The sequence below is a fragment of the Mobula hypostoma genome, chromosome 17, assembly GCF_963921235.1.
Source record: "Mobula hypostoma chromosome 17, sMobHyp1.1, whole genome shotgun sequence".
Classification (NCBI taxonomy): domain Eukaryota; kingdom Metazoa; phylum Chordata; class Chondrichthyes; order Myliobatiformes; family Myliobatidae; genus Mobula; species Mobula hypostoma.
In genome coordinates, this window is record NC_086113.1 from 11,021,011 (window position 1) to 11,034,357 (window position 13,347).

Consider the following 13,347-nt stretch of genomic DNA (forward strand, 5'->3'; position numbering starts at 1 on the left):
GTAGTTCTTCAAGAAGACACCATTCATCACTAGGTACCTCCACCTGTCTGGACATGTCCTCTTTTCATTACTACCACCAGGGAGAGGCTACAGGACCCTGAAGACCCACGCTCAATAATTCAGGAACAGTTTCTTCCCTCTGCCATCCTGAATGTTTATTCTGCACTATTTACTTATTTTTTGTAATGTTTAGATTTTTTGTCTTTGCATTGTACTGCCCTGCAAAACAACACATGTCATGGGGGAATAACCAATTTCCCCTGGGATCAATAAAGTATGACTATGATATGTTCTTGATAATAAATCTGATTCTGATTTCAATTAATGCTATTTCGTTATTCTATTTTCCGGCACTATTTTGTAATTTATTGTGAGTTTGCCCCGCGCAGCTACCGCAGATCACTCCCCCTTCCCCCCCACCCCACCCCACCCCACCCCACCAAAACCCGGCAGACGGCGAGCGGCGGGCGCGCGCCCCATTCACCCATGGCGATCTTTGCTCCAATCAGCGACGCCGGCCGCAACGTCAGCTCCAGCCCTGGCCGCGCGCGTGCTCGCTCCCGCCCCACCGTCCGGCCGCGCGCGTTGGGAGCGGCACTTCCGCGTGGAGCGAGCGCTCGCCGGTAACACCGAAGGGGCGGCGGGTGAAGATGCAGCAACTCCCAGAGGACGTAAAGAGCCTGGTTGCAGGTAAAATTCAAACCCCCTCCCCACCCCACCACCCTCCCAGCCAGCCCCCGGCCACGGTCCCCTCTCCTTTACTCATCGATTTTCCGTGAACAAAAATACAAGAGAGTCAAGTTGGTGAGAACTCGGCTGAATTGGCCGGAGTTGGGGAAAGTGAAAAAGGGGAAGTTGCAGCGACGCTTGGAGAAGTTGAACCCGGCACAGGGCTTCTACCCCTGGCGGTAGTTTTACACCAGCGTCGAGTTGGATCGGCTCCTGCCGGGGCCAGATGGATGGTTCACTGCGTGGCTGAAACAGGTGGCAAGTGTTCGGCGAGGATTAGAGCCGCAGCGGACGACTGCGCGCAGCCTGTGCCGGCTCTTCCCCACCTGTGCCCATCGGCCTGTCAACTTCCCAGCGTCAGGTTTGCCGGCTGAAGTTCACCCTCAGTTGACAGATATTTGCTTACTTTTAATGCGCAGACGCTCTGTAAGTCAAGCGGAGAAGAAATACAGGTCGCCAAGCGTTGTTTAATCCTCTGCGAAAGTTGACCAAAAGTAACTAGGAACTCTGGAAAACAAATAAAACTGCGGATTCAACTATCGAAAGCCAAACGCTGGAAAATATCAGTCAGTTAAGCAGTACCGTAAAAAGAGAAAGTAGTTAATACTTCGGTCCTCGGAACTTTTTTGTATCCCCGTTAATGCTGTCTGAGTTCTTCCTGCATTTTCTGCTTTCCTACGAAGGCGCCCTTCTGTTCCGCTCATTTGACGATTTATGTCGTTCAGCCATCTATCTGCTTTGACGCCACCATTCCCGGCGCCAAGCAAGAGCTTCAACGTTAGACCCGATACGTGCACCCCCAGAGAAAAAATAATTCCCGAAACTCTTAGCATCTTCTGGAAATAGGAAATTGTGTTTTTTTTTGTGGAAGTGGCTCAGATATGTTACTTTTTAACATTATGTGACGCTTATTAAAAATACTTCCTCTGGTGAAAAGTGCAGTTTTGGGGTAAATTACAGACTTTTGGCTGAAGATAATATTGTACTCATTATCATTTCATGGGGCCTATAAGAGAAAAATTTTTGATTTCTGTAAAGTAGCTAAGTTTGAATTTTAGGTTTTGAATGGCACATTGCAACACTTTTGTTCCTCAAAAACATCTGGGAATGTGTCTACATTGGGAAAGCAGTTCATTAATTTGGTTAAGCAACAGCTTCACACCCCATCAAACTTCACAATGTTCAAATGACAGTCCTTGGGCACCTACCACCCCTCTGCTAGGACAGATCCACTAGAGAGGTTAGGAACACAAAATAATCTGCAGATGCTGGGGTCAAAGCTACACTCACAACCCGCTGGAGGAACTCAGCAGGTCGGGCAGCATCCGTGGAAACGATGAGTTGACGTTTCGGGCCGGAACCCTTCATCAGGACTGAAGAGGGAAGGGGCAGAGGCCCTATAAAGAAGGTGGGGGGAGGGTGGGAAGGAGAAGGCTGGTAGGTTCCAGGTGAAAAACCAGTAAGGGGAAAGATAAAGGGGTGGGGAGGGGAAGCAGGGAGGTGATAGGCAGGAAAGGTGAAGAAGGAATAGGGGAAAGCACAATGGGTAGTAGAAGGAGGCAGAATCTTGAGGGAGGTGATAGGCAGCTGGGAGAGGGGGAGGGAATTACCGGAAGTTGGAGAATTCAATGTTCATACCAAGGAGCTGGAGAGAGGTTAGGAATGTAGGACAGACCCACCACGGGTTAGGAATAGGGGAGTAGTCCTTCAAGTTTAAAATTTAGCTCTAGTCCAGGGGTTCCCAACCTTTTTTATGCCATGGACCAATAACATATCAAGGGGTCTGTGGTCCCCAGACTGGGAATTCCTGCTCGAGTCCCAATTTCAGGCATTAGATTAAATTTGAGCAAGGGCTGATTATTATTGATTATGCTCCCTCAGCAGATTAATTACTGTTCATCCACGTTGATGGAAGAAGCACTGGATGTATTAAGGGTACAAAATTTACTCTACATGGCTACTGTCAACAGGAATAGCTTGATTGCATCTTTGAGATGGCCAAGACTGGAAGGAAATAAAAATCAAACAAAAATGCAGATGCTGGAAATCTGAAAGCAAGTTAGGAAAGGGTCAGTTTTTGGAGCAGAGGAGATGGCCAATGGATTGATAGGACAAAGGAAATATCTCTGATAGGTGAGACCAAATGATGCAAATTGGCAGTTGGGAGCACATATCGCTGCTTTGTGCTCGTTATGTGCCGTAGATAGCAAGGTTTTGGGACATGTGCTGTACTGTTGCCACAAAACAACAAATTTCGCAACATAGTTCAGAGATAATGAGCTGATTCTGATTGTGATGTCTTGCAGGCCTGACTGTGCAAATAGAAAAAAAGACAAATTAGCCAAAATAGTGCCAGTTCTGATCTAGACAGACAGAAAGAAAGAATGAACTATCTTATGTTATATAATTCAATAATTGATCTGGAAGGCTGTAATGTACTCACTCACAAGGTGAGTTGATGTTCTTCAAACTTACATTGGAGGATTTTTTTTTTGAAGAGCAGGAGGCCACAAGCAGAGATCACAGTGCGAATGGGGTTGGGAATTAAAGTGGCAGGCTACCCTGAGGGTCATGGTCACTTCTGTGGACGGAAGGCAAGAGCTCTGCAGTCCTATCACCCAAAATGCATTTGATTTCTCTACTGGAGAGGAGATGATGCGGAGGAAGGGCATAATGCTGGATTGAGTCTGTAGTATTTGGTGACTGAACCAGCGTGACTGTGGCATGTTCATCTGTCTCAGATGGTGTGGGTAGTAATGACTGCCCAGGTTCACCCAAATGTCAAGTTCATTGTGTGTTCATGCAGACTGGCAGAGGCAGCTCATACTTGGATTATTGTGTCCAGTTCTGGTTACCTCATTATAGGAAGGAAGCGGGAGCTTTAGAGAGGGTGCAGAGGAGACTTACCAGAATGCTGACTGGATTGGAGAGTACGTCTTATGAGGATGGGTTGATCGAGCAAAGAAGTTTTCTCTTTGGAATGAAGAAGGATGAGCGGTGACTTGGTAGAGGTGTACAAGATGATAAGAGGCATAGGCAGTGTAGATAGCCAGAGACATTTTCCCAGGGTGGAAATAGCTAGCTCTAGGAGGCACAATTTTAAGATGATTCAAGGGAAGTTTTTTTTTTACACAGAAATGGTGAATGTGTGCAGTGGGCTGCCAGGGGTGGTGATAAAGGCAGATACATTAGGGACAGTTTAGAGACTCTTAGGTAGGGGCACATGGATGATAGAAAAATGGAGTGCTTTGTGGGAGGGAAGGGTTGGAGTAGGCTAAAGGGTAGACAAAACATCATGGGCTTAAAGGGCCTATAGTGTTCTGAAAATGGGTACCTATGAGGTACTGTAGATCATTAGGAGAAACATATGTGTCTACGATCATAATCTGTGAGCTTGTGGCAAAACCTTCACTCAGCTATTACAATCAAACTGGGTTATGAACCCCTGCTGAGATGTGTGTTGAAGGGATACCAAAAAATTGAGATGCCAAGCATGTGAAGCTGCAACACGGAACAACATATGTGTTAAGCAACATGCAGTAGGCAAAGCTGAGCAGCCTTGCGGCAAACAGGACAGATTACTTTTCTTGTGAATAGGTCAGATTGCGATTTTTCAATCTGATAAATCAAGGAAAGCAGTTAAATAGCAAAGTGGAGGGAAGGTTGCAAGAATATCCCAATCCTTAATAACGGCAGGGTCTAGCATGCAAATGTTAAAGATCAGGCTGGAGCAAATTGCCACAGTGTTTAGCCTGAAGTGCTGAGTCTGTCGTCCATCCTGCATTGGTCCCGAGCCCTTTCCCCAGTCAACAAAGCCAGCCGACAGCCATTTAGCTGAGATATAGCAAAGGTTGTGGCACCACATAGCATCCCAACTGTTGTACTGAAGGCTGTTTCACCCGGCTGTTGCAATAAGATCCTGCATTGGCATACACCCAGCAAAGTGAAAAATTGCCAGGTATCCCCTGACCGCAAAATAGCAGGTGAAATTCAGTTTATTAAAATGCCATTACTCAATCAATAGCGGAGTGATATTAAGCTACCAAGCCATAGTCCCTCACCAGTAGTAAACTGCTCGCCAATTCTTATTTTGGATCACACTACAGCCACTTAGCTTCGGGATTTTAGTGGCTTTAGTTTAGAGATTCCAGACATAGCATGAAATTGACCACATTGCATGGAGTGTGGCATTGAGGAATATTGGTAAGAATGAAGTGAAAGACATCAAGGACATACACTCAGTGGCCACTTTATTAGGTACACTTGTACATTTCCTCATTAATACAAATATCTAATCAGCCAGTCATGGCAGCAACTCAGTGCATAAATGCACGCAGACGTGATGAAAAGATTTGGTTATTGTTCAGACTAAGCATCAGAATGGGGAAGAAATGTGATCTAAGTGACTTTGACTGTGGAATGATTGTTGATACCAGACAGGGTAGTTTGAATGTTTCAGAAACTGCTAATCTCCTGGGATTTTCAAGGACAATATTCGCTAGAGTTTACAGAGATTGGTGCAAAAAACAACAAAAAAGTCATTCAGCGAGCTGCAGTTCTGTGGCCAAAAACACTTTGTAATGGAAGAGGTCAGAGGAGAATGGCCAGACTGGTTCATGCTGTCAAGGTGACAGTAACTCAAATAATCACACGTTACAGCAGTGGTGTGCAGAAGAGCATCTCTGAACGCACAGCATGCTGAACCTTGAAGTGGATGGGCTACATCAGCAGAAGACCATGAACATACACTCATTGTCTACTTTATTAGGTACAATGAAAGGAGGTGAGTTGATAAGAGGCATAGATTGATTGGAAAGTTAGAAACTTTTTCCTAGGGTGGAAATGGCTCACATGAGGGGGCATAATTTTAAGGAGATGTGAGTAAAGTTTTTTTTTACACAGAGATGGTGGATGTGTGGAATGTGCTGTCAGCAGTGGTGGTAGAAGCAGATACATTAGGGACATTTAAGGCACTCTTAGGCAGATGGATGATAGATAAATGGAGGGCTATGAGGGAGGGAACGGTTAGACTGATCTTAGAGTAGGTTAAAAGGCTGGCAAAAACACCACAGGCTGAAAGGGCCTGTAGTATGCTGTAATGTTCTGTGTTTTGAATATGGGTACCCATGAGGTACTGTAGATCATTAGAATAAACATAAATATATACAATCGTAATCTGTGGGCTTGTAGCAAAACCTTCACTCAGGTATTACAGTGGCCACTGAGTGTATGTCACACAAATCAAGGTGCTTTTGTTTGTTGGTTGATTGACTCGGCTCCAAGTTCAATCATGGCAAGATATTCCTGCGTCCTCCTCTAATTAGGGAGTACTCTATTGGCAATTTCAAACTCTCCTTTGTGAAAATGTAACATCTATATCAAATCTGGAATCCCTTGCTCCTGAATCGTCCTGGTAGCCAATGTGCACCTTATGTCTATGACATGACAAGATGACAGGAGATGTGTGTAGCATTTGGGCACCCCATTTATCTATATAGCACACACAAAATGCTGGAGGAACTCAGCAGGCCAGGTAGCATCTATGGAAAAGAGTACACTCGATGTTTTGGGCTGAGACCCTTCAGTAGGACTGTAGTCTTTTCCACAGATGCTGCCTGGCCTGCTGAGTTCCGCCAGCATTTTGTGTGTGTTGTTTGGACTTGCAGCATCTGCAGATTTTCTCTTGGTTGTCATTTATTCACACCATCAAGCACCAAATTAGGCACAGTCTGTAGATCCTGTAAAGGCATAACCAGTCAGCCTAGAACTAGAGTGGAACCAAATTAGCCATGTCATATGATGTGGGCAATCATGGCTTTTCCATAACCATGATTGTTCTTGGCAAATTTTTCTACAGAAGTGGTTTGCCATTGCCTTCTTTTGGGTACTGTCTTTACAAGGTGGATGACCCCAGCCATTATCAATATTCTTCAGAGATTGTCTGCCTGGTGTCTGTGGTTGCATCACCCGGACTTGTGATATGTACCAGCTGCTCGTATGACCATGCACCACCTGCTCCCATGGCTTCACATAACCCTGATCAGGGGGCTAAGCAGTTGCTAACACTTTGCCCAAGGGCGACCTACAGGCTAACAGAGGGAAGGAATGCCTTACATCTCTTTTGGTAGTGATGTATCTCCACCTGCCACCCAATGAAAAATATTATATCTTCAAATTACAAGGATTAAATAGATTTAAGAAATTAGACAATCAGTAATCATGTTGATTTTCAAAAATTCAACGTTTTTTGGATGGAAACCAAGCTAGAATTTGAGTTTTCCTGAGCCTTAGACAGGAGCTAGAACATTGACACAGTTACGAGAGTTGCTGCCTCACTGATCTAGTGATCAAACTTCAATAATGACCTCTAGCACTGTCTGTGATCAGTTTACGTGGTTTTGCTGTGCAATACAAGCAAAATGCTGGAGGAACTCAGCAAGTCAGGCAGCATCTGTGGAAGGGTTGATACATAAACAGTTAATGTATTGAGCCGAGATCCTTAATCCAGACCAGAACATTGACTGTTTATACCACTCCATAGATGTTACCTGAGTTCCTCCAGCACTTTGTGTGTGTTGGTCAAGATTTCCAACATCTGCAGAATCTCCTGTGTTTATGGTTTCCCTATGGTTGTGTGCATCTCCTTCATGTGCTCCAGTTTTCTTCTGCATTCCAAAAATATGCAGACAGATCGAATATTAGGCCACTAAGTTATCCTCATTGATGACCAATAGTTGTGGGGTGATAACTGTTCCTGATCATGGTGGTGTGAGTCCTGAGGCTCCTGTACCACCTTCCTGATGGCAGCAGTGAGAAGGAACCATGACCTGGGGGTCTTCGATGATGGATGCTGCTTTCCTGCAACATTAGATGTGCTCAGTGGTTGCGAAGGCTTTAACTGTGATGGACTGGGCTGTGTCAACTACTATTCCATGTCGTGATGCAACCAGTCAATATACTCTCCACTGCACATCTATAGAAGTTTGTCAAGTTTCGAGATGAAATGCCGAATCTTCGCATATTTCTGAAGGCTGATTTATACTTGTGCATCAAATGTACGCCGTAGGTACCGCGTACCCTACGCCTTAGGGTGACGTGCACCTCCCCAAAAATGTAACTCGCGTCGCGGCGACACAGACCGCAACAACTGTGATTGGTCAGCTTGGTAGCATCGCATTTTCTTATACGTATTTCCGGTTGCTTTTATCTGCCATGTCTGTAAACTGATGCAAAATAAATGGTTGGAGACGATGAACCAAATCGTCAAGTCTACCTGCCGACATCCGAAAATATTTGAAATGCATTTCCTCGTCCATATTATCTCACGAAGAAACTCAACACAGTGGCATAGAAACCCCACCAGCAACTAGCATTTTGGCGGTGAATTGCAGAGCAATGCTGACACAACTACCCGTATGCAAAAGAATAAATCAGCCTTAAGAAAGAAGAGGCACTGCTGTTCTTTCTTCGTAATGGCACTTGCGTGCTGGACTCAGAACTGATCCTTTGCAACATGGAGAAATTTAAAGTTGCTGACCATCTCAACCTTTGATCCTCCAATGAGGACTGGCTCATGGACCTCTTGGTTCCTCCTCCGGAGGTCAATTAATCAGTTCCTTGGTCTTGCTGACATTCAATGAGAGGTTGTTGTGGCATCAATCAGCCAGATTTTCAATCTCCCTTCAATATGCTGATTCATCACCACCTTTGATTAGGCTAATGACAGTGGACTCATTAGTAAACTTAAATGTGGCACCTATAGAGACAATTATCTGTAAAGGCTAATAATTTAAGAGATGACTTGCAGTCAATTTGTGAAAACCATAATCAGTGATTCTCGTGCTGCCCAAACAAATTCCAGCACCCTAGAATGACTGGGTAAAATATTCCCGCAATATAACACTTTGTTATGTTCTCATTTTGGAAATTCCTTCAGATCTCTTCTAATCAGTGCACTTGTTGGCAGTTTGTGCACAAGCAGACCAGATCTAATTTTTATATTATTTTTAAAGGACCCAATGAAATCCACTGAAGCCTGTACTTCCCTATGATGAGAAGTCTCAGCTGCTTAAGCCTATTATTGTTAAATATAGGCCTTTGATCTCGGCAGTGCCATTTCACCATTTTCATAGAGGACACTATTATTCATTAGAAAGAAGAATCTTTTCAAATCTGTTTCCCGTATTCAACAGCCTGATCCAAAATTGTCTGTCAGTTTCCTTATAGTTGAACAATTCTGTGCATGCATAGTTACAGGCAAAACATGACATTTCTTCCACAAATGAGCCTCAGCTCTCAGAATGGGCTGCAGCTTTATGCCTGTAGGTTGTAACAATTGACTGTCATGATTCCGTGTTCCATGGTCAGCTGCATGTGAGTTATAACACAGACATTAAATTGATTTAGTGATAGATTTTCTTCAAACCCATTTGTGAAAAACAACCTTCTATGAATTTGAGCATAATTTTTCTGAAATAACATTGGCTAAATATATGGCAATAGGTTATGTTATATTTATTGACTGTATAAGTAATCTTTGCCATGCATCTTTAGTTTTGTCCTTTATTTTCCATTTCAGATGGACATGTTTAGCAAGGCCCTTCCTGATTAATCTGACTTGCATAAAATTTGAAGATAATTCTAATGCTAAGCATTTCCTGCCTTATTGAAAAGTTATGAAATGAATTGTTTTTGCAAAGCAAGTTGCACTGATTTTTAAATCCACAGTAAATAAGCTACTCATTTGTTAGCTAGAACCAGTACTGTTTCCATGATAGCATTGACATTTCTATATCTATCTATTCCCCCTCCCCTCCCCTACATAATATAAATAGGAGCACCTTATCTTCGAAGATGTACCAGTGGAGGCTCATGGTAGCAAAATATCAGTGGAGGGATTCACAAATGTACCGTTTCAAATTTTCTTATTGGTCACTGATACTGGATGATGGAATCGATAGCTTTGTGACCAAGTTTGTGGATAATGCGAAGATAGGTGTAGTGTTGAGGAAGCAGACAAGGACTCAGACAAATTGGGAAAATGGGTAAAGAAGTGGCAGATGGAATGTAGTGTTGGGAAATGTATGGTCATGCACTTCGGTTGAAGGAATAAAGGCATAGAGTTTTTTCTAAAAGTTTCAAAAATCAGAGGTGCAAAGGGAGACCTTGCGCAAGACTAACGAAAGGCTAACTTGCAGGTTGATTTGTTGGGAAGGTAAACGTAATGTTACTCATAAACTTCAGGATGACTAGAATAGAAAAACGAAGATGTAACTCTGAAGTTTTATAAGGCATTGATCAGACCACATTTGGAGTATAGTGAGCAGTTTTGGTCCCCTTATCTAAAGGAAGTACTGGCATTGGAGAACGTCAAAGAGGAGGTTCATGACTATGATTTCAGGAATGAAAAGGTTAATGTACAAGGAGCGTTTGATGTCTCTGGGCCTGTGCTCAATGTAGCTTAGAAGAATGAGAGGGGATTTCATTAAAACCTATTGAATGTTTGAAGGCCTAGGTAGAGTGGATGTGGAGAGGATGTTTCCTGTAGTGGGGCAGTCTAGGACAGCATCAGACTAGAGGGACATTCATTTAGAACAGAGATGAGGAAAAATTTCTTTATCCAGTAGATAGTGAATCTGTGGAATTCATTGCCACTGACAGCTGTGGAGGTCAAGTCCTTTGATATATTTAAAGCGGAGGTTGATAGGTTCTTGATTAGTCAGGGCATCTGAGGTTATGGGGTGAAGGCAGGAAAATATGTTTGAGAGGGATAATAAATTAGCAATAGTGGAATGGTGGAGCAGACTCAATAGGCTGAATGGCCTAACTCTTCCTCTATGTCTTATGGTCTTAACGGAATTTCTTATCCATCAGTCTTAATGTAAATATTCTCTCATCTTTTTTTCAGATATTGATGTATTTATAAATGAAATACTAAAGGGAGAAAACCTGTCAAAGAAGGCAAAAGATAAGAGGGACACCCTTTTGAGAAAGCTTAAAGTTATTAAAACAAGGTAAAGATTTTGTGATTGTTGATGTTTTATATTTTAAGTTGCTTTAAGGCATCAAAATAAACAAAATACAGTCCTTGTCAACAGGACTGGTATTTAGCAATAAGGAGGTTCTGGTACAATTATGTAGGGTATTGTTGAGGCCACACCTAGAGTAATGCACCCAGGTTAGAGCACTTTTGGAGGCAGTCCTGGGCTAACTGTTGGGATGACAGCATTGACCTGTCAAGGAAGGCTAAGCAGGTGGGTCTGTAGGCTTTGGATTTTAGAAGAAAGAGGGATGATCTCATTAAAAGGTACACAATCATAAGGAGACATGATGGGGGTGTCGAATGGTTTTCATGCCTGGGAAGATTTCGAACAAGGGATGTCATTTCAAGATAAAGGTAAAGTATGTTGAAACTTCTTCTTGCACTGAGTGGTGGACCTCTGAAATTTTCTACCTCAAGAGCTGTGGACACTAGCCCATTGGAAGTGTTTATTGCGGAAGTGGTTAAATTTTTGAAACATCAGGGGATTGACGAGAATGACCTGGAGAAAGCAGTGAGGCCTGGGTTAGTTCAGCCATGATTATGTTGAATGGTGAGGCAAGTGGGAGGTTCTTATTGTGCTGTGTTCTTGTGAATTTAAGATGCATATCATATGTAACCAAGTGTTGCAGAATGAGTTTTCATGTGTGTTGACCCCCTACATGGCTTACTATCACAATAAGTTATTCTGAGTATACTGCAGAACTTTATATTATTTAGAGGTACAGCACAGTTACAGGCCTTCGGGCCCAGTGAGACCACACAACCCAGTTATGCCCATGTGACCAATAGCCTACTAACCCAGGGGTGGCCAACCCTTTACATTCCATGCATCAGTTTTTTCACGCATGAGTTCAGATGCGCCATACAACTCTTATACCCCCATTAAATTCTTGTAAAAATATGTTAATATAGACATATTTAGCATTTTTACATGATACGTTGATTTAATATAAAAACAAGATAAAACATTACTTACCTTGATGAGACTTTCAACAAATATATTTTGTCTTCTTTTGATTTTAGATTAGATTATGAGTACACTCAGTCCTCGATTTCTTCCTTTTCCTTAATCATATATTCTTTCCGTAACTCAGACCCAAGCACTAGCTTCAGTTTTCCTTCTATTTCATTCTGATGTTTTGTTTTATAATGTCTATTAAGATCAGGTCTTCTATTATGTGAGTAAGTGTTTTCACAAACAATGCACAACGGTTTTCCTGACGGACCCGCTATAAGTAAGAACTCATTTTCTCACTGTTCATTGAATTCACACTTACTATCACTTTCTGCTTTGCTTTTGCACTGTGATGGGTAACTGAATGTAAAAACAAGGCTTAATTTTCGAAAAAGTACAAAACTGCAAATGTTCACAAAGGACGAACAAAGCACAACTCCATAGCGCACGAGTGTCAATTGTAGACTGACTGGCAAAAACCTGCGACACACTGCTGGTGCAGACGCCTGGCGCCTCAGGATCAAACAAGTATCAAACGTATATTGAACAATTTTGGAACAACTGCAGAACAAAAGTCCTTCTTTCCTAGTTTGACTCATTGAACATTTTTTAAAATTCAAAACAGATTAATGTGAAAGAAGATAACATTTGCCAAAAGTTGTGCACGAAATAATAAAACCACTGAAAATAATTGCTAAGTTTTAGATTTATTCTCAGTAAAACCCATTTCTAACTCTAAGCTACTTGAATTCCTGTTATAGGTTTTTTTTCTACAAATCGGTTTTTGGTTAGTACTTTTTGCATGAATAGGCTTACTTTTTTATTATTATCACTGGGGTCCAATGCAGTACTTCTAATCATCCAATGCGCCACGGGTTGGCCATCCCTGTACTGACCGTGTGGAACATGGCAGAGAACCAGAGCACTTGGCGGAAATCCATGCGCTCATGTGGAGTACACACAAACTTCTTACAGACAGTAGTGGAATTGAACCCAGATCTCTGGCGCTGTAATGGCATTGTACTAACCGCTACACTGTTGTGCCACCCTACAATTTATTAAACCATACAATCCATTTACATTTTTCATAATCTTAATTATCACATTTGTTTTGAATATATGGAAACTCACACAGTCATGAAAAAAGTACATCTGAAATTTGAATAGATTACAAAGTTTGTCTAGACAAATTTGAAACTGATGTAAATGTAGTCTGGATTATTTTGAGATTTGTATTGATTGGGAGAAGAGATTTGAAAAATTTGTCACAAATCTAGTGGTGGAGAAGAAAATCCCGATGTCAGGTTGCAGGAGAAAATAAAGCAAAAATCTGAAAATGCAATAAATAGTAAATAAAACCATATGAAAGTCAAGTTTATTGTCATATGCACAATCCATGCATGTATGGTGGGAAAATCTCAACAGGCAACTGTGGGGTGTGAAACAAAATGTATGCCTCAGGTCAATGATCTTTGACAAAATTGGGAACATTTAGAAAATACTTGTGCATGAGAAAATAACTATTGCATTACAGAAAATATGTTTGTTTCTAGATTAAATTATCTAAAAATGTCTCTTTTTCAGCTATCCTCATGAGTTCCAAGAGAGAGGTAATTTTTTT

General features: G+C 42.2%; 1 protein-coding gene across 1 annotated transcript in view; it reads left to right on the plus strand.

Annotated features, from left to right (window-relative positions):
- The first annotated feature begins 568 nt into the window (after positions 1–568).
- The window catches only part of skap2 (src kinase associated phosphoprotein 2), a 280,543-nt gene continuing 267,764 nt past the window's right edge, over positions 569–13,347 (plus strand). The window contains exons 1-3 of the mRNA XM_063069551.1: positions 569–690; positions 10,637–10,742; positions 13,311–13,336. Of these exons, the coding sequence (XP_062925621.1) occupies positions 651–690; positions 10,637–10,742; positions 13,311–13,336 (172 nt within the window). The 5' untranslated portion in view covers positions 569–650. The remainder of the gene's footprint in view (positions 691–10,636; positions 10,743–13,310; positions 13,337–13,347) is intronic.